General features: G+C 34.8%; 1 protein-coding gene across 1 annotated transcript; it reads right to left on the bottom strand.

Moving 5' to 3' along the window:
- Window positions 1-621: 621 nt before the first annotated feature.
- On the bottom strand, window positions 622-21,287 carry LOC145580201 (uncharacterized). Its single transcript, XM_081637604.1, has 10 exons — window positions 20,269-21,287; window positions 17,909-18,668; window positions 16,064-16,685; window positions 14,593-14,758; window positions 11,392-11,755; window positions 11,087-11,197; window positions 8,883-9,237; window positions 6,877-7,102; window positions 3,731-3,949; window positions 622-869 (listed from the first exon to the last, which is right to left on the bottom strand). The coding sequence occupies exons 1-10, from the start codon at window positions 20,787-20,789 to the stop codon at window positions 704-706; spliced, it is 3,510 nt and encodes a 1,169-aa protein (XP_081493730.1). The 5' UTR covers window positions 20,790-21,287; the 3' UTR covers window positions 622-703.
- Window positions 21,288-21,923: the final 636 nt, after the last annotated feature.

Raw genomic sequence — 21,923 nt, 5'->3', positions numbered from 1 at the left:
TGGAAATGCCGTGAAATTTGTTTCGGTCACCATATATTTGTATATAGCAGTCTTTATGTAAATGTTGTCAAAATTGATGTAGTTACCTTATTTTTATATAATATAATGACTTTTATTTTTGTATATAGTGATCTTTATGTAAATGGTGTCAAAAATTCAAAATCGATATAGTTACCTTATTTTTTTTATATAGTGACCTTTACGTAAATGTTGTCAAAATTGATATAATTACCTTATTTTTGTATAGAATGACCTTTGTGTAAATATCATCAAAATTGATATAGTTACGTCATTTTTATAAATAGTGACTCTATGTAAATGTCGTCAATTTAGATAAAATTACCTTATTTTAGTATGTAGTGACCTTTAAAACGGTTGAATTGATTATATGTAAGGTTGGAAAGAACGGCTTTTAAACTATCAGATCTTTTGTGCTAATAATGAACGGTTGAGATTTGTTGTTTTCAACCTAAACCTTATTTTCAGCGAAACCACCCGTGTGTGTGTGTGTGTGTATATATATATATATATATATATATATATATATATATATATATATATAATCCAAAACTTTAACAGAAATTAGATGCGCGCGAAGGAGAAGTGGAGGGAACAGGTACACACCCCAGAAGCTCTCCAAATATTCCATATATTAACATTTCATACCCTCTTATAGTCTGTACAACACAATGAATACTGCTAGTTAGTTCATTCCTGATTGATTAAATTCATCTTGTAAAAGAATCTCATAAATGTCTGTTCGTAGATTGAGCTCCTTATCTTGCATCACCTCTTGGAGATCCAATAGCTCTTTAGCAGAAACAATGTTATGTAGTTTCTGGAAGCCATCAAGCCAGAGCATCTTCGACCTAAAAGAGCACACGGGAGAATTTATTTACCAAGAGCAAAGCAAAGCAGCAGCTGATGTGTGAACATTTAAATTGAAGAACAAGCAAATTTTCAGACAAGTAGACAGTAAAAACAAATAGCACCTACAAGCAGAAAATTGCTGACTGATATCTTATAGTTTCTTGAAAATTAATACATCGGCTCTATAATCACGAGCCAATTTTAAAATGTTAAAGCTCTTAAACCTGAGATATTTAATACTCCCTCCGTCCTTTAATACAAAGCTTTTTTCGATTTTTACGCGGGAATTAAGAAAGTTGTAAATTCTTTAAAAGTAATGATTAAAGTACATATGTGCATGTGAGGTTACAGAGAGATAGAGAGAAATAAAAAGTAGTTGAGAATAATTGAATAAATAGAGAGAGAGAGTATATTGGAAATTGATATTAAAAGTACAAAAAAGTAAAGGAATAAAACTCATCAAAAAGAGGGTAATAATGTCAATAAAATACAACCTTTAAATAGAAAGAGGCATTGTATTTTAGTTTACCCAAAAAGGAAATGAGGCTTTGTATTAAGGGACGGAGGGAGTACTATGTAGTCCGTACTTTCTTTATTCAATTTTAGCTGCAACAGTTTGACTAAGAGAGTTTTTTGACAAGCTGTTGCAACTAAAGGGAACTGCTACATGGGTTTCCGGATCTAATATATGAAGCTTCTCATTTCTCCTATTCTCCTGATCTAAAACCTTTAGGACTTTGAAAATCTCGATCGCCCAAGGGCATGTTTTGATTACAGGTAACATATTGACAGGGTAATGAAGAAAAAATAAAGAGAATGATGATGATTTTAGGTGGTGGTCTAAGTGATTATATTAACAATTGAATCAAGGAGGGAGGGAAAGGGGGGCTATCACCCTCATCTTGGGTAGTACACTATCCTGGTGCAGTGGTAGGTAATTAATATCTGCAAGATGGGAATAATTCCCTCATTCTTTCCTTCTTTACAATCACTACATGAACACCTTCATTCACCTCCTATACTTTCTTTATTTAATCTAGTGGCAGTATAGTGCTGCCAGAAACTAGGGTTCAATTGACACCTCCACTTAAAATGGATTTGGTTGTGTTGCAGGGAACTTTACATCATAGACAACTTCCTCTTCATGGATTTCCCAAGGAATAAGCTTTTTACAGACCTTGTAGTTAAGAATATTGGAAAAGGTTAGAAAATGCTCAAGATTATATGGGTTTTTTACAAAATATGGGCAAACAAGCATTAAGTTCTCTCAGTTTATTGTGTTGGAAAGGAAATAAAGGTCTTCCAGAACTCAATGCATAAGTACTTCACCTGGGGGCATGTATTGCATTTGGTATCATTTTGGCTAACATTTCAGGGCATTGGTTTGGCCGATAAGATCAGATTTTGGCAAAATGCAGAGTTTTCAGCTTTTCTGCTGATTGGTATAAACATTTTCTTCAGCTCAAATTTTTCTTATGATGAGCTATTAATGCAGGTATATATATATAAACGCAAGTCCCTAATTTATAACAAAAATTCACATTAGAAGCAATTTGCTGATTAACTTTATTATTTGGTTAATAGTTCTTGTGATTTGATATTTGTATTAATCATTTTAAAATTCAACATATTTTTACTTCAGGAGGTGGCAGTGTCACGAGCCTGCTAAATTTTGGGGTTAAGGAATGTACATTGCTGCTATTTGAACCTTTTTGTGGAGGTAATTTTCTCTCCAGACTCCACCATTTATTCAATTCCAGGCCTCTAGCTGTATAACCTTCGTTTCTCTTCTATTTTTAAGTTCATAAGAAAAATCTTTCTCAAATCCAATATCATAGATGGGATTCAGATTTAGAGAAGTTTGTTCTCAGTATATATCAAGTTGAAAATCATAATTTGCTGTAGAGCATCCAAGCTGTAACCAGGTCCACGGTTACCTCTTAGGCTATGTTTTAGCCAAGATTAAGGTGTTATAATCTTTCAGACTGAGTTATCAGGAGGTCTGACATGACTTGGTTGGAAAATCTGGTCTTTTTAAATTTATCTCTTATTTTGATTAAAATTTGACACTACATGTAAGCTAAGTAAAAGAAAAAACATAATCAAGTGGGGACTTGTTAGATTTTTGTTAGCATATATCTTACAAATATTATAACATTTTCTAAATGAAGTTCCAAATAACTGTTAATAAGCAAACACAAATTAGAAAATCTGGTGAACTGATACTAATAAGTATCCGAATTCCGAAATAGGTTAAAGAAAACATAGCCCTAATCATCAAGTTACTTAAACTTCTTATATTATTTCAGTTTGTTAGGTACCCTAAGATCATTTCCATTGTATCCCAATCATCCACTTTCCTTGAATAGAAAGCAGGCGACTGGGGCAGTACTGAAGAGTCAGCCTGGGGAAGGGGACACTCACTAAATTTTCATAGTCTGAACTCACAGCAGGAAGTCATTCGTTCATAAGTTCATTTGGGATCACTGATTGTAAGTTGAGCAAATGCAAAAATTACTAGCTTAAGCACACAAGTAAAAAATTAAAATTGTACTACAATGTTATATAGCAGTTTAAGTAACCCAGAAGGCAAAGATTTTTCAGTTCCTTATTTCTATATAAATTATTTTTCACAGCATATGTGTTTTAATGCATAGCCAACAATCCAAAGTTGAAGACCAAGGATCACAAAAGCAGTTCATCAGCAGCTTAAATATCCTATAAATGTATTGGAGAGGCAGCATTTTAGCAGCATGAACATTTACTTCCAATGTGAGAAATACCAATTTAAAATAAAAAAATAAATCAGGTGATTATGTACTGACAGAAAACTGTGCAATATCTTTAAATATTCTCTTACCATGGACATGCATGGATAGCTCGAAAGAAAACTCTTCTTGCAGCAGGAAAGTTACTGATATAGATCTCATATGAGATATAGCAGCGCCAAAGTACAACAGATGAACGTAGCCTATCATTTTCCAATGCCCTTTCAAACAATCCATGGATTCTGTGCCGAGGAGCCTCTCTATTCAGTTCATATGACAGAGAAAAAAGCCAGAGGATAACTGATGGTTTTCTGTGAACATAACAAAATTCACATAAATAAGCACACACCCCTAGAAAAAAAGCACAATTGAGCTGCTAGCAAAGCATGCATGTAATGACATAGTTGGAGAAGAAAAAAATGTACAAAAATTCAATATTGAAGCTCAAGATCAATGGTAAAGTGCAGGAGAGATATAAGCAATAATGCATGCAGTTTAATTTAAAGCAGAAGATCTCTCTCCATCCAAAAGCCAGCACCGACCTTTCTTTCTTACATACACCAGTTCCCACTGGTCAACACAGTACTCACTTGCAACCAAAAGCCTTCAATCTCTCATTTTATAAAAATTTAATGACAGCCAAGTTCAAGAATAAAGTAATATTCTTTCTAAGAATCAAATACATATTTTAGAACCCAATTAGCGTTCTTCTTATATAAAATTCATCATCCAGGAGGTTTTCCATCTGCATGTGTTGGACCATTCAACATACAAAATTGAATACATCCAGATATTTGAAAAATAACCAAAGCAATTGGTGTTTTAGCCTAAAAAAAAAAGAAAAATCTAAGTTATACTAAACTAATTTTTTCTCTTTTTGAGAAATCGATTCTGGTTATATGGGAATTTTCAAGTACTGCCTTTTCCATCATTCAAAAAGTTCTCCAATTTAAAAAAATGTCCTCGAAATTTTAACAGAACAGTAGTGAGTGTCAATGATTGCAAGGCACTCACAGAAAAAGATCAAAACCACCCATACATAGTGATCAGAACTTGCTGATTTCAAATGAGATAATTTAACTAACAAGGTGGGACAAGAAAACCTTGTGGGTAGAAGATTGCTAATACTCCCTCCGTCTCATAATACAATGCCTCTTTTCCTTTTTGGGTAAACCAAAATATGATGCCTCTTTCTATTTAAAAGTGGTACTTTTTGACATTATTACCCTATTTTTGATGAGTTGTCATCTTTTTTTCTTTTCTTTTTTGTACTTTTAACATCAATTTCCAACACTTTATCTCTCCATCTCTTCAATTATTCCCAACTACTTTTTCTTTCTCTCAATCTCTCTCTAACCCCACATGCACATATGTACTTCTAATCATTAGTTTTAAGAAATTTACAACTTTCTTAATTCTTGCGTTAAACCCAAAGAGGCATTGTATTATAAGGAGGGAATATAATATAGTCAGAAATTCTTTACAATGGTCACAATAGATCTAGAAAATTTTCATCGCCTAACTTTTAATGCTCTATGTCTACTCTCATATATGATAAACATCTTGAATTGTGCCTTCAGACTTTTTCTCTGTACCAACAGCTGCACTAACAGCAAGGACAATAATATTAGTAGCAACATTGGCCTCCATTAACTTTTATTCTTCTCTCATTTCAACAAGCCTATGCTTCATTTAACTCTACTGTAGTGCATAGCCTCGTTCATCAGCTCTATACTACTTACATTTCATCTTTAAGTTCTATATGCATATTAATCATGGTTGGTATCTATGGAAAAAATGAAAAAAAAAAAGTGATACCTTGGAAAGGAATACCAAATTAAGCTTGCTAATTCAAGAGAAGCAGAAATCTTAAACTTGCAGACAATCTCAGAATCTCCTAAATTATTGATGGGGATATGGACAAACTTAGGAGATTATCAGCTTAATCAGGAAATAAACAAGGAGTAAAAAGATGCATAACAGAGATGAGCAGAAGAAAACTGTTGTAGCAAACTAACAGACTGGAGATAACAAAATATAGTACTCCCTCCGTCCCTATTTAGTTGACACATTTTGACCGGCACAGAGTTTTAGGCATTTTTATTGGCATTAGTGTTTTTATTATGTAAAAGTTGGTAGTAGGGTAATTTTTATTGTAGTTAGTAGGGTGTTAGGAACATTACTTTTGTTGATGGGAGTAGGGAGTTGAACTTTTAATTGTTTCAATAAAAGTAGGGATAAAAAAAGTGGGACCCATGACAAGTGAGAGAAAATATAAAAATTAGTGGGAGCATTTTTTTTAAGGAAAAAAGAAAAAGTAGAACGGTGTCAAATAAATAGGGACAGCCCTATAAGGAAAGTGTGCCAGCGAAATAGGGAAGAGGGAGTAGTTCATTTCTCAATAGACTTTTCAACCTCTGAATTGGGATTACTATTAATCTGATTTTCTCCAACTGATTGAGCTGTATTGCCTCTATTTTGTCTTAAAATACTGCTCAAGGTTGGAATTGAGAAAAGGATGACAAAATGTTGGCTATTCTAAAAGTGATGAAGGATGACAAATTTGGAAAAAGTATGGGATTACTCTACGGCCATGATAACTCTTCCATCCCCAATGAGAGTGAATAAATAACAATTAATCCTAAAAATAGCCTTTTCTGGTATTGACTCCACTCTTAAACTAAGCTGATAGAGAAGATTCCATATTAAATTTCTTAATCCAATTCATTGAAGAGTATAACAAATTAGCAAACCAGTGAGAGTGTTCATGGTAAAAATACTGCCTCCATTGCTAAAAGTTTTAAACAGTTTACCTTTTCATGTATGCCAATGAAAAACTTTGACCATTATTTTATTTATTTGTAAAACTAACAACGTTGGTATCCCAAACATTCTTATTGAGACGAATCTAACAAGACCCCACAAGAATATATATTTTTTTCCACACATTTATATATACGTCTTTCTTGATCACATCAGTTCTTTTGCTCTCTTTACATTCCTATCCTCTCTTACATGTTTATCCTTGTACCCACTTTATGAGAGCAACTTTTATTAATATCTTACATTCTGCCAACCGATGCAAACAAACAAACAAACAAACAAACAAACAAACAAACAAACAAAAAACTGAGAGATGGAGAGAATAATAAAGATTATCAAATTGATTTATAGGGTATTACATGCAATATGCATGGACTCAGAAAGTAAACTAAACCCTCACCAAAAAATAACTTACTTTTGGAAGAGGTCATCAAAGATCCGTCGAAGCTTATTGGGCACAGTGTAGAGATGACCAAGATACATTAGGCAACATAAAAGTTCTGGGTTAAAGGGGTAGACTTGCAATCCTACTGACACAGACTGCAATACTTTTGATGAAGTTGCTTGTCGATGATGCTTTAGAAGCATTCTCATTTGAAAATTGAGCAAATATTCAAGTTTGTTGCTTTTTCTCTTTCTTTCTGCAGCAAAAATTATGGAGACAGATGAAAACAGTTCATATTTAGCAAAACAATGCAACCAATGGACATGCGATACAAAGTAGTCAAATTCATAAAGTCAAATACTAACATAAAATCATCCAATTGGACATGCATCAACCATCAACCATCTAACATATAATCATACATAGCAAACCAGTACATCCAATGGGCCATGCAGGACTCATAACGTCATTGTGAATAAAAGGAGCTCAATAACTTAAGTATTTAAAAATATACAAGTCAAAATTGCACATGCATCAACAATAAAAACACCAACACTAATCTCATCAGTAGGCAACTGCTAAAGTCGTAGGATGACCTCCTGATCATAAGGGTAGAAAGTGTCCAAGATGCCATTAATTAAAGGCTCTCTGGTTCTCAGTGGTGTCCTGTCAGATAGAGACAAGAGACATGTTATTGAGCTTTCTTGCATGATTTGCTCATAGCAAATTGAGTGCAAAATTTCAGGAGGCAGCTTATATCACCTCTCTACTTCATGCAATGGCCCAACTGGAATGCTAAGTAAAGAAAGACAACCTGTAATTGTGAATAGTTTACACAAGACTGAGAGGTGAAGTATGTCTCATGATACTCAATTTGAAAATTCTAACTAGGATCATCTTTATCCACAAATTGTATAGATTCCTTACACGAATATCGATAATAACCTCACATTCATATCACATAATTACATCTGAAACCAGTTAGGTTCCAGGTAGGATGAAAGCTTTTGCATAGATTGCAGCTGCAGATAATTCAAGACCAACAATAGAATATACTCCCTCCATCTCAAAAATAGTTTGCTCAATTTTCTTTATTAGTCACAGATTAGTTTGCCCATTTCTATAAATGGCAATGGCTCGCTATTTATTAATTACCTTTTTCCTTTCCACTACTTAAAGTTAGGGTCCCACACCCTCGCATATTTAACAAAAATCTATACTCACCCATCATATCTTATTTATTATCAGAACAATTGATGAATAAACATCAATTAATCTCCTAAAACTATGTGACATGATAAGTGAGCAAACTAGTCAAGGACTTAGAGAGTAGAACGCAGATAAAGTTCCATGAGTAAAAGTAAATTACACACAACATATTGTTATTTCCAACATAGGACTTGAGGCCGGTAAAAATATGCTAGATTTCTCCATATCCACTCAGAGGGCACTAAGGAAAATAAGTTTCTTTGGGAGGGGAAAAGGTGGGATGAATACATTCCTGACAATACACATGTCATGCCACAAAGGCAATTTCTCTAACTTAAATTGCAGTCACTCACCAACCACCATGCATAACTTCCTTTTTAACACCCAGGATGCCACACTTCTTGTTTATTAATTACTACAGCTACAGGTGATCATTCCAACAATAACAGTAGAAATTTGCCAAGTATGCTTGAGGTGCAAGGAAAAGGTACTAGTCCTATCTTTCCATGAACATGAACTATAATCAAAGGATAAATTGATAGCATTAAAATTTTTCATTATTTTCATATTAATTTCCCCCACCATAATTGAACTACAATATAGAAGCATGATAAAATGAATAAAATTTTTTAAAAAAAAAACATTATGAAACAAGGCATTTTGTTTTTCACAGTTAATCACTCTTCAAGAGAAGATTCCTGATATCAACCTAACCTAGAATTGTTTATTGACAAGCACATAAAAGAATCAGGTTAAAGACTCTAGATGTTAATTAAAGAAATTATCAACCAGCTAAGAGCAACAGAGAGTAAATGAAGAATCTGTACCAGGAAGCACCATGGAAAGAGCATCAGAGATGACTGCAACTCCTGCTGCCCAACCAGCAGTCAGCTCTTCAAATAATGCAGCTGAACAGATGAGAGCAATAGAACCCTCATCTATAACATGCTTTGCCCACGATGCCCTTATAGTATTTAGGCGTTCTTTGTAACCCTGGTGTGCCCTGAGCAATTGTGTGCTTGACGGTCGACTTCTATATGAAGCATAAGCCACACCACTTCCTAAGCATGATAATATGTGCAGAGCACGTTGTGTAGACTCTGATTCACCACCAATTTCATCAGCAAGTTCCATCTCTGAGTACCATAGGTAAAGCAAGGGAGCATCAATTGACCGAGTTTCCTGCTCAAACAAAATTGAGGGTAGAGTGATACTGCTTAAGTTCAGGTTTACTTATTTTTTAAGACACTTAGTTTAACACTAGCACAACCTAACCGGTTAGATAATTATGTCAAATTTCAGGATACTAAAAGGCATGCTCTAGTTCCAACTTCCAAGAAGAAGAGTTGCTAGCAGCTATAGCACTCACATATATGGATATAGGTACTGAAATGAGCACACAAAAGAATACATCTAAAAAACCAAACTTATAAGAAAAGTAAATTATAAGTCTTTTTCCATTTTTTAAATTGAATGTGTAGATACGTACGAAAAATACAAAGCAAAAAAGGACTATGCCCATTATCACAAGATTCATTTATTCGAGAACATCGTCGCAAACAGCCTTACTTAGCCCTAGCTGGATTCGTGCAGCCAGCTGAATAGGCTCTTCTCTTTGCAAGAATTAGCTCTTCGAGAATGCGCGGAGCTTAAAAAAAGAAAGAAAATCTTACTTTTTTGTGGTTTACGAGATCAGGGGAACAGGTTGGAGCCATTATTTTGTGTCAACCTCCATTAGAACAAAGGGAGCAAAAACTACTATACTATCTTTTTGCCCCGTCACGTAAGTAATTGGGCTTATAAATAAAGTCCTATTATGCTTGCTTCCTTGACTGTGCTCCCCCCATGGGTTGGGGGTCGCGTCCTTCGAAAATCCGAATTCGAGGTTGGGGCGAATTCGGTTTTCTCAGTTGCCTTGTCGCGTGAGAAACTTGTTTCGAACTGTCCCTTTTTTCCTGTTTTTTAAGGAAAATAAGGGACTGGCAGCTACTATATTTTGTTACCCCCGTCGCGTCGTTCGCTTTCATGCGTGTGAAAGTAAGGTCTCCCCTTCTTTTCGTCCAACATCAATTCACAAAAAACTAGGGAAGTGGGGAAAAATTTACAAGAAATAATTATAAAAGATAAATATTGCAGAAAAAAACACTCCCTTTATCCCAAATTAGTTTTAACACTTTCCTTTCTCATATGTCTCAAATTAACTTTTACACTTCTATCTTGGGAAAGACCCAACTATTATTTTTATAACTCTCTTTCCACAACCAAGGCATTAGGGCTCCACACTCTCACGTTAAAATTATCATATAATCTCCTATCAAATCTACTTTTTCAATGAAAATATACCACTTCACCTCCTTTGCATGCACTTTTTCAATGATATAACAAATGATAACCAAAGAGATTATCACCTATAGCTATGTGTCCTAATAAGTGATAAAAAATCTAAGAATGGAGTAGTACTCCCTTCGTCCACCACTACTCGTCATGTAAAATAACAAAATTCAACATCAACTATTATGATGTTCCCCACTTTTTTCATTCACTCTCAATCAACCACTACTTAGAATTGTGCCTTTACAAAAGAAATCTTACATGAATATTTAAATTTTTCACAAAAATTTTGGAATATCTTCAAAAGAACATGTTTTTACAACTAATAATGGACAAAAAATATGAAGTTCACAAAATGTCAAAAACCACAAGATGATGCATAATTTCCCAATTTTCATCCCAACCATTTAGCAACACATGATATTGCATATCTTAGTACAATTCTAGCGGAACTAGCCTCTTTTCTAATTAATAAATAGAATCACTGAGAAAGCCTTTGGATCTCCTCAACAACCCCCCCCCCCCCGGGCTCCTTTTCCCATCTAACTCATCGTAGGGTAGTTCAAAGGTTATAGCCATGATCTTTTCTTGAGAGCAATAGGTCCAATAGTCTAACACAAGTCCACAAGCAGTAAAAGGCATAAGCATAATTCTTTTCTACTAGGACACAAACACAAGAAAAAGTAAAGTACTAGCATACCAAGGGCAGCCCACTGATAGATGACAACGCCATATCAAACACCCTCCTTGCATGATCAATATTTCCGTAAGCAGCCTCCCTCCGAGCATAAACTCCACATAATAATACATCCTAACAAATAGATACAAATCTACACAGTTAACGTTTATTAATGAATAAACATAAATGGTCCTTCACTTTTCATTTTAGTAGCTTATGTTGAAAAAGTTAAAGATTTTAACAATGGTTTTCAATATGTAATTTTCTCCACAATGTGAAACCGGGGATATGATAATAACATGAAGTTATAAATAAACCAGATATACCTGTCGATCACTTTTTAGAAGGTGCTTTGCCAAAGCCCGAGAAGGCATAGTTGAACACTGCGATGAATTGGATGAATTGATTGCAACAGCAGTTTGCTCTTCAGCGATAAGAATTGCCTCTTCTATCTTGTAATTTCGAGGGAAAACTTTTAAGCATAATAGAGCAGCATTGCGCAAAAACCTCATGATCTCTGCCCTTTCAACAGCCTCTGAACGATTCAACAGAGATTCCATATTGAGAGCACTTCGTTCACTTTCCAATATTTTAGTACCATTTACCCTTCCTAGATATTGTAGAATAGAGCTTGGCAGTGTTTCTAGACTCAGAATTTTCTCATTCCAATATGAAGAATTTGTACAAAAGCTGCAAGATTTAGGCAGTAAGTGAGAAACAAGGACATAGGATTACCATATTGCACAAACATTTCATGTATCACCAATACAGAAATTTATGTAGTAATTCACATTAACTAAGGCAATACCCGCCCCATGATTCATTTTAAAATTAATGTATGAAAAGAATTAATTCAGTGACTACATTTAACTTTGACTCCAATGTGATTCTTTCAATTTGGGCCTTAATAAACTAAGGGCTCGTTTGGTTAACATAGGAATTAAATTCCTATGGTAATTTGTATTTAATGGGAATTTATTTCCTTCATACAATTCCTAGGGAATGACCTTAAGTTGTTTGGTTCTCATAAAGGAATTTGTAGTTCATGGGAATTTGAGTGACCAAGGGGGAGGTAAGTAATTAACTTCCCATGTTTTGTGGGAAGTCATAATTCCCATGAATTTCCAATTCCCCTAGTTTCACTTTTTGTTGTTAACCATACAACTCCCCCAATTGCAAATTCCCATGAATTGTCATTTCCAACATTTTTTAAGGTTAACCAAACCAACACCTAAATCAGTCTATTAGTGCAGACATCTATTGATCACTAATGCCCCATAATACTCATGTTCACATCTCAAAGTGAGTCATTCATGAAGTCATGATGTGAAAAGTAGAGAATGATGAAAGGAAAATCCTCATGTACTGAAAAACCTATTAGTATTAGTGCATTGCTCCCTGCATCCTAAACAAAAGTCTCATTTGACCCAAAATCTTGCTCCTATATAGCTATCATTTCTTCTTTATCTATTATTTTATTCACTTTTATTTAACCAAAGACCACTATCTTCTTTCTTTCATTCACTTTATTATCAACCAAACCCACTACCTTGTTTTTTAATTCACTTTTAATCAATCAACCCCCACTATATTATCTTCTTAGAAACGTGTGCATAAGATAGATGAAACATAACTCACCTTTAATCAACCAAAGCCCACTATTTTCTCTATTCATTCACTTTATAACTAACCAAACCCAATACCGTATTTTTTTATTCACTATTAATCAATCAAACTCCACTATGTTATCTTCTTAAAAACTGAAAAACATGTGCAAAAGGCATATGAGACTTATTTGGGACATGAGGAGTATCATAGGTAGTATTCGCAGAAGCCACTTATAAGGAGAGCCAGAAAGTATAGAAAATTTTACAAACCCGCTCAGTGAAGGAAAAAGAACATAGATCTAAGAAAAAAATAGAAAAGTGTGTCCAAGAGCATGAAAAATGAGATCCAAGTTTACAAGTTCTTACAAACAAAAATCTGTATACTTGCTAATAATACAATTACATAATCATGCTCTTCAAAATTATTATGAATTACTCCATTGGTCCCTTGATATTTCTTACGATTACCTACTTGGGATATGTTACAATAAATTTTTCCTTTCCTCTCTCCATCTCCACACTTTCTCTTACCTTTTCTCTGTTCATCCAAAACCAAATTGTTTATTCAATTTAACTGTCCTTAATATTGCACCAATCCCCAAATTTGATAAAAAATCAAAAGAGAAAAATTATACAGCTAAACAAAAGCAGGCACAATTACAATAGGACCCCACTCTCTAATTTCATTTAAGTATGTGCATTTTTCGATGATTAGGAGAGAGAGAGAGAGTAAGTAATGAGTTGATGAAATTTCAGATTATGCCAGGAACAGAAAGACAGATGACAGGAACGAAATTAACCTTTCAAGATAGTTGCCTTCCCTCCCTAGCCTTCCCTATGATTTAAGGGTCTACCATACCCATATTTGTATCTCAATTTGAGTGCTAGCTCATTGTACACAAACAAATACATGTTGCATAACTTGGCCACTCCCTATGATTCCAGGTATAATTTACCAACATCCAATAATTACGGCAAATTTTAATCCATGACTCCTGCTTTCTATTGTCACTCTATTATGGCATTGTGCGCCTTAAAAATTCCACAAATATTCCTTATACAGCGTAAACCTTGCAAATTGTATTTCAAATATCATCTTGCTTTTAAATCCTTAAAATCTCTGACATATTCAAAATTTTATTACAGAAATAATAATAAAAATTAGCTATCATCCAACTCTCAATTTTCAGGAAGTTAGTTTTTCACAGGAGTCCCAACCAAAAGGACAACAGATACATGGATAATTGTAAGAAAAGAAATGGAAATAGAAGTAGCTTACATATCCCTTCATAGAGGGAGACAGAGGAGAGAACAGAGATTTATAAGTGGAGAATCTGGTAATGATATGAAATCACATAAATTCATGATACAGCTGTGGTCTGGCTGAGAGATAGAGAAAAGAGGTGAACTGCACGAGAGAGATGACACTGAAATAAAGTGAAAGGAAAGAGAGAATGCTTCAAGGGGACAGTCCAAATCACATTCTCCTTCAGTTCCCTGCTACATTTCATGCACATGGAACTCACTTACATTTCAAGATGATGCAAAAATGTTTCACATGCCAACATTCTGTCAAAGACATCAAAACACAAGGCCTGGAACGTTTATGCACTTCATAGTCTTGTACTCAGCTACATATCCAACTTACTTGTCTTACAAGGACTTTTTAAAATTGTATCCATCTTACTTTGGATAATAAATAAATAACAATAAATTAAAAAATAAAAAAATAAAAAAATAAAAAACCCAAATACTCGCCCAAAAAAAAAAGACAGACTTAAAGAGAATGAACAAATTGTAAAATATTGGATTCAAAAGCCAATCCTATTTCAAATAACGATGAATAACTTAATGAAAAAAAAAGGTCAACAAAAAGCAAGACATGATTATATAAAGAATGAGCTGCCCACCAATACTAACCAATGAGATATCTCCCCACCAACGAAATCAATGAACTGCAAAACAAGAGATAACTGAGCATTGGCAGAAGTTAATGAGAAAAGATAATCGCTAACATCCTCAAACAAGATGACTCTAGAAAGTTGTTCCTGCTCTTCCTCGATCACCTCCTTGCAATTAGAATCCCCTGAATTGTTGGTTAAAAAAAAATATAAAATCACTATGTGAATTGAGTGTAAAAGCGCAGCAAAAAGTTAATTCATGGAGAACAGCACAGAAAACAATCATAGTTCTATTGTTTTTTAATTACATATCTGAGAATCGGGATATGTAGTACTAAGAAAATAAGATGAGATTTTTAATGCAATAGATGGAAAAAGGCCCTCCATTCAATTCCAAGCTCAAATTCAACGAAAGTTACTTAACTTATTTAAATTTAAATTATGCTCTTAGTCTTTGGAGTCCATATTCACGTTCTGAAAACAAGGAATGTTGTTGACAATTTACACTAGCTACAATAACTTCATATTCGTTTGAAAATCGATATTATTGGAAAAAAAAAAAAATTAATAAAGTTGTGAAGGTAATCAATTACATTGATTTCACCTAAAAACTTAAGTTATGAATAATAACTTATGATATATTCTAAAGAAGTTGAGTTCATATTCTGAAACTTAAGTCTCTTGTTATATAAATGGTTATATATGTTCTTAAATTACTTTCACTTTTCCTGACTAATCTGGGCAAGATAGCTCAAGTAGGCAAAATAGAGTACCATATTCCCAAGCTCATATTGAGTCCAATTGATCCATAAAATACAAGAGTGAATGGGAGTGGAGTTATAAGGGTCAATCCATGTGTACCCAAGGTCAAGTGAATGCATGTTCCAAGGTCATGCCTTCTTCAAAATCTCTAAAATGTAGACAACCACTGTAAACAGTGATTTTCTTACATTTTTTCAACCATTTTATAAATCAAAGACATGTCAAGAAAAATCTATGCAGATTAATAAATTTTTTCTTTCACTTAATTAGACCTGGCAGAAAACATAAAACCAGACTAAAATACAAATGCATTGCCCCACGATTCCACAGCAGCAGCAATGCCAACCACCAGCATGATAAAATCTGGTAGCCTTATTTCTTTACTTAAGACAAGGGAAAAGAAAAGGCAACAGAGGAATTATGCACAAGTGGAAAGCAGCAACAACAACAACAACAACAACAACAACAAAGCCTTAGTCCCAAAATGATTTGGGGTCGGCTAACCTAAATCATCATAAAAACCCATCCGCTAAAATGGAACAAAAAAAGAAAAGCGATAAAATGAAAGTAGATGAAATAACGAGAAAAAACATAGTGAGCAAAAAAAGACGCCAGTGTATAGTGAAAACCCAAAAAACCAAGGATTAAAAATAAAAGAAGGGCTAAGATTTCCACCCTTCACAAGTGGAAAGCACAAATAGATATTTAGCAATAGAAAAGCTTAGTACCGAAGTTTGAACGAACTGGCATCCATTGATCATGGTCTCTTGATAATTCCTCTTGTGACCACCTGACCCACGTTTTTGTGTCATGAACCTCCCTGTTGGCTTCAGTATTGACATCAACCCCCAACATTCTCAGCAAAGAAGTATCGTCCTCTTCTTGATTTACATCCATGTCATCCTTTGGTTCTTCCACCTCCTCCACAGCCATATCAGTATTTACACCTTCTAAATTAGGCGAATTCTCCTTAGCTTTGAATGGTGGGACAAACCACCCACTCCAACCAGCTTGCTTATCTTCCTTAGCAGACGTTTCTTGCAAGAGCTTCTGTCTGGTTTCCTCTTCATTCTCCAGCCAGGTGCACCAACCAAGGGCACCATCTTCTCCAACTCTTGCACCATTACTAGTCCAGAAGTGCTCAAACAATCTTTTTTTACTCTGCTCTGTGAGCTGTAAAGGAGGATAAAACAAACTATATTCTATTTCAGCCTGCAATAAAGCAATGGCCAACTCATGATAACCTGCTTGCCACTCAAACCGGCACAGACTAAGAAATATATCGACAATGCCCAATTCAAGGTCAGTATCCACAGTCTCTGAAGAAGACAGATCCGCAGTTGGACAAACCTGCACTCACCATATACAAATAAAGCATTTAAGCTAGACAGCGAGCCTTCTAATGCCCATGAAATTCATACAAAAATCAAATAGAGACGGATATCACATAGAGGTGCATTAATGACAGCAATCAGAGCCTTCATCTCCATAAGAAACAAAATAAAAAAGATATCTAATGCACTATAGTAAACATTAACAATACGCCTTAAAAGTCAGCGCCCATATTTAATGTAATGAACAGGCCACAGAGACAACAATATATGGTGGTGCTTCCAAATTTCAGGGTGGGACCTAGGTTTAAACCCTACACCTTACTTCTCCCTCGAGAGCCCTAAGACAAGGTGCTCATAAGTTTACAATGTAATATATGCACACAAAGGACAAATGGAAAACTAAAAGAATAGTTTAAAGAGAGTGGGCATCTGAATTTTCTGTAGAAGGTGAATGATAACTGCAATGACAAGATAAATAACAGTACAGTACAGCATAAGCTAAGAGAGAACCACTAAGGCGCTAATGCGATTCCTTTTTTTTTTTTTTTTTGTGTGTGTGTGGCGTGTTGGACCTGCTTTTGTGATAGATGACATTCACCTATTTTCTGATTTTTTTAATATGACATTTAGAATATAATCCAAAACATAGTACTCCATTTCATCGCATCACGGTAATATAAAACTGTAAAAACACGTAAATATTTTGCAACAGTGTCCCCTAAAAGAAATGTAGGCATACAATTCACAATTTAATCATTACGAATACGGAGCTCAACAGGACAAAAACCTACCAACAGGCGTTGGCTTACTGGTAAGGAAATGACCTTCCAACCTTAAGGTCGGGGTTCAATCTCCACTAGGGGCACTTTGAGGGTGTAGCTTTCAACTGAGAGGTTCTGAACCGATAGGGAAATTCTTTTTACCTCCCCCCCCCCCCCCCCCCAAAAAAAAAAAAAAAAATATTAAATACTTATACTCCATAACCATTTGTTGATAGTAAAAATCTATTAACACCCAACATAGATCTCATTGCTGGTATTTGAGGTACAATTGATGAATTGATTGATTATCATAGATTCAGAGAAAGGGAAACCAAAGAAAAAATCATATAGCATGAAGAGAAAACAATAACATTTGCCAATTCACAAGAGCAAATAAACAAGAAAATTAGAGCTAATGCTACACCCATAGATGCAAACATGCACATGGAAAACACAAGCATAAGGTGGACGTAAGAACCTGCCTATGCCTCTTCCTGTTCCTGGATGCAGCGCAAAGAGCTTGGATTGCATAAGCATACATCTTCCGAATCTCAGATACTTTAAAAGCGGAGAAGTCTCCCTGAACAGCCCATAAAAACTCTCTCCACAACTTGCAGCTTCCAGAATGTTGCATCAGAACCTTCTCCCATCGACCAATAAAAACATCGGCACTATCTCTTTTCTGATAAGCTTTTAGAAGGCAAAGCAACAAATCTTCATCTTCTGGGTTCAACTCAACTGCCTTCTCTAATATACTGATTTTCTTCTCAAATAACTGTAAACGTGCTCCTTTTTGTGGTTGCTTACTTGCTATTTTGTCTTGTAAGTCAGCAAAATCCAGCCATACTTTTACATTATGGGGATGCTCCCTAGTCATTTTATTGAATTCTCTTGTTTTCCGCAACACCTCATCTTCCCATGACTCCACAATCACAGAAGCACTGGAATGTAAGCTATCATCACCATCTTCATCCAAAAATGGAATAAAATCATCACATGTCACATAAATATGCTTCGAAGGAGCAACAATTCGAATGCGCTTAAAATTCCTATGTTGTTCAAAGACCGAATGCTTAGCAGACCAATAACGTCCACTAGATTTCAGTTTCGAATCTAATCCATCAGCATCAAGCTCCCCTCTAGTAAGAAAACCCCAATCACTCAGTCGAGAATGCCGTTTGAAATCAATCATTGAAGTTTTTGTACTATCATGAAGCTTATACTGCCCAATATCCATCCTGTAGCAAGCAAAACAATACACACAAATTAGATGGCAAGCAGATGACACAAGCACAATTCTGACACTTAAGATAATATATTTCCTCTATCTGAAAATAGTAATCACACTGCCCCAAACTTCCAAACCCTTAAAATAAAGAACTCAGCATAAAATCACTAAAATACCCTTTTACAAATTATGTCTTCGTTCTCTCTTATAGTTAAGAAATCCAATTATACTAGTATATGTCACCATAATTTCCCAATGGAAAAAGTTGAATATCAGAAAAACCCCAGTTGTTAATGTATCAGAAACTTCCAACCTTTACAAGGCTGTCTCTAAGTTGTAAGTAGTTTAGCAAAGTTGCAAACCACATCCTAGAGACTTTGCTTGTTACATAATTATTCATTGAAAAGTTTGGTTCCTAGTTGCTCTAGATAAGAAATTGAGCTACCATAAAACACAAAAAATTTCCCACACCAAACCAAAGTGATGAATTTGTGACCACAAGTTGGTCAAGTTACTGATAAAAATTAGGCCGGTAATTATATAAGCCATAACTTTAGAATCTCGTATTTCTATTGAAGCTCCTAATTTCGTTCTATTATCAAAGATGATATAACCAAATGGCAACGTTTATAGCAAACCCTATAACTTGAACCCCACCACAAATACATTCGGGTTCTGTTGTCTCTCAAAATTTCCGAAAGAGAAAGCAAATAAAAAACGTTTCTAACTCCCTCCCACAACATTCCCCTTACAGCTATCCCAACCCTCCCTTTGTAGTTGCTGCTAAGAATAGGCAATGAAAGTCCTAAGTATAAAAGAAGGTGCGTTAACTTACATGCATGCAAGGTCTGAATGGGATGACTTTTTACATTACCACATGATCATAATTTACCGTCATCAACGGTTTCTGCAACAATCCAAAGTTGGGATTGAAGAAAAAGAAGAACCCCCAAAGTTTGAATAATTCCACAATAATCCAAAGTTGGGATTATTCTAGCAAAATTCATGAAAGTTGGGATTATTATTTTTAATTTTACATTTTAAAAAGGTTGGCATAAATCAAGTGCTACAACACAATTCCTAAAACACATTACTTTTAAGGGCAAAAATGAAATCGGTTGATACATGTTTGCTTCAATAAAGGGCTAGGTTCAATTCTTAGTCACAAAACTGGAAGCAAGTTGGCAATTACAGCTGCGATGGAATTTAGTTTGAATTCCAAGTTGAACTTAGAGTCTAAGGTACTTTAGTTATAGAGTTCTTTAGTATCTTATACTAAGAGCTGAATGTTATACTCTTGTAATCAATGTGCTGCATTATTTTGCCATCGATTTATGAGTTTTTCATCATTAGGACTATAGAATCACCAACACAACGATTACAATCGATTTTATGTTAGTTTCTTTCCTTCCTAGCCATCAAACCAAATTTGACTATTCCTTGCCTTCCCCAATTTTCCCATTCAATCCATCTCCAATATATAGTTGCATACACCACCAAATAAACAAATTGCACCAAAATCATATAAAGAAGTTTACGTTAATGTAACCCAAAATTTAACCAAATATCAATATAAATCAAGCATTAAAATGCGAAGGATAAAGAATTACCTATACAAGCAACCAAAGGCCAAATTATCGCGATCGCCACGAATATCGATATAATAATCCTTAGAGGGTTTTGTACCAGAATTCTCCCAAGCATGAACACCAGACTTTCTACCACCATATGCAAACGGCTGAAATTCAGCACCTCCTCCTTTAGTCTCTCTCTTTTGCTTCTTCTTCGACTTGTTGGATTTCTTCTTCTTCTCCCTCTTACTCCCCGAATAATCTCTACCATTTCTGTCGGATTCGGAAGATTCCAGAAGCTCATACGACGGCTTCGATAATATTGGTGATGCTTGTTTAGCTATATCTTCGTCGTCAGTGTCGTCGGTGTTTTTGGAAGTTTGGAGAGCGGCGACGGTGTCGTTGATGACGGAGAGGTCGGTGGTGAAGCTAGAACTGCTTAGCCATTGGGGTGTTGTGGCGGTGGTGACGACGGTGGTGTCGGAATTTATGGGGAAGAGAGAGGTTGGGTTGATTTCTGGAGTAGATGTATTGGGTGTTGAGGTTAGTTCTTCCTCCATTGTTGCAATAGCCGAAGTTTCAACGATGACAATTAAACTTTGAAATTATTTCATTCCGTACATCAACAATCAAATTAGAATCCAATATTATTTTTATTTTTGCTCAACTAAAATTAATTTGGAAAATTTGCCAACAATAACGTGATCTTTCAGCGATCTTCTAAAAATGAAATGACATTTGGATTATTTTAAAATAATTGGACCTTTGACATATATTCAATGAGACGTGACCTGTTGATAACCTGTTTAATAAATTACATGTGACACATATCAAAGTGCCATTGGTCATTTTTTTTTTTTTTACAATTTTCTTTTTTAAAAAAAAACCTAAAAACTAAAAATAAACTTGAAATATAAAAAAAAAAAAAAAAAAAAAAAACCCACTTACTCAGACCCTAACACCCCTCGATCATACTCCACTGCCTAGTCCCCTACTCCCCGCTAGCGTCGTCACACCCCTTCCTCGCCGGCATAAGGCTTCTCCGTGGCCCCTTTGTCAGCGCGACCCATTCTCATCCTGTAATACCTCGTATTTTTATATGTATTTTATTTTAAATAAGTATTTTGTGGGGTATTTAAATAATTTGAAATGAATTATTCATGACATTTTAATTATTTATTGTAAATAAGTTTGGAAATATTTTATAAAAGGAATGTTTTATTTAATAAATTATTTTATTAAATTGGGATTTAATTTAGGAAATTTTTATTTTAGTAAAGTTTAATTAGGAAAGAGTAAAAAAGGGAAAGTTAAGGTAAGAAGGGTTTCTAGAGAAAGGGGTATAAATATTCAACACTTGATAAATTAAACTTTGCTCAGATTGGAGAATACCTAAGGTAAACTTTCTCTTCCTTCTCCTTTATTTTTTCCTTCTTTTTCTTTTTCTTTTTCTTTCTTTTTCCCCTTCCCCTTTTCGGCACTCACCACCGCCGGTCACCAACACCACCGGTGGGCCGCCGGCCACCACCAGCAGCAGCCGGCTGTGGTGTCGTGCTGCTGTCCAGCCTCCTCTTTTCGAAAAAAAAAATTTATTGTTTTTATTTTTCTTTTGTTTAAATCTTAGATCTAATTGTAAATTATGAGTTTTGTGTTAATTTTATGATGATTGATATTAAGTATGGTGCAAATTAATT

This window comes from Chenopodium album, chromosome 14 (assembly GCF_948465745.1).
Source record: "Chenopodium album chromosome 14, dcCheAlbu1.1, whole genome shotgun sequence".
Classification (NCBI taxonomy): Eukaryota; Viridiplantae; Streptophyta; class Magnoliopsida; order Caryophyllales; family Amaranthaceae; genus Chenopodium; species Chenopodium album.
This window is presented reverse-complemented; position numbering and strand designations above follow the sequence as displayed.

What these genes read in the sequence shown, in the direction of transcription:
- LOC145580201 (XM_081637604.1), bottom strand. Translation starts at nt 20,789, where the DNA reads ATGGAGGAAGAACTAACCTCAACACCCAATACATCTACTCCAGAAATC. An exon ending in GCCAGTTCGTTCAAACTTCG is followed by an intron (nt 14,759 to 16,063) that starts GTACTAAGCTTT and finishes CCAACAATTCAG; the next exon opens with GGGATTCTAATTGCAAGGAG. An exon ending in TTTGATGACCTCTTCCAAAA is followed by an intron (nt 3,950 to 6,876) that starts GTAAGTTATTTT and finishes TTATGTTCACAG; the next exon opens with AAAACCATCAGTTATCCTCT.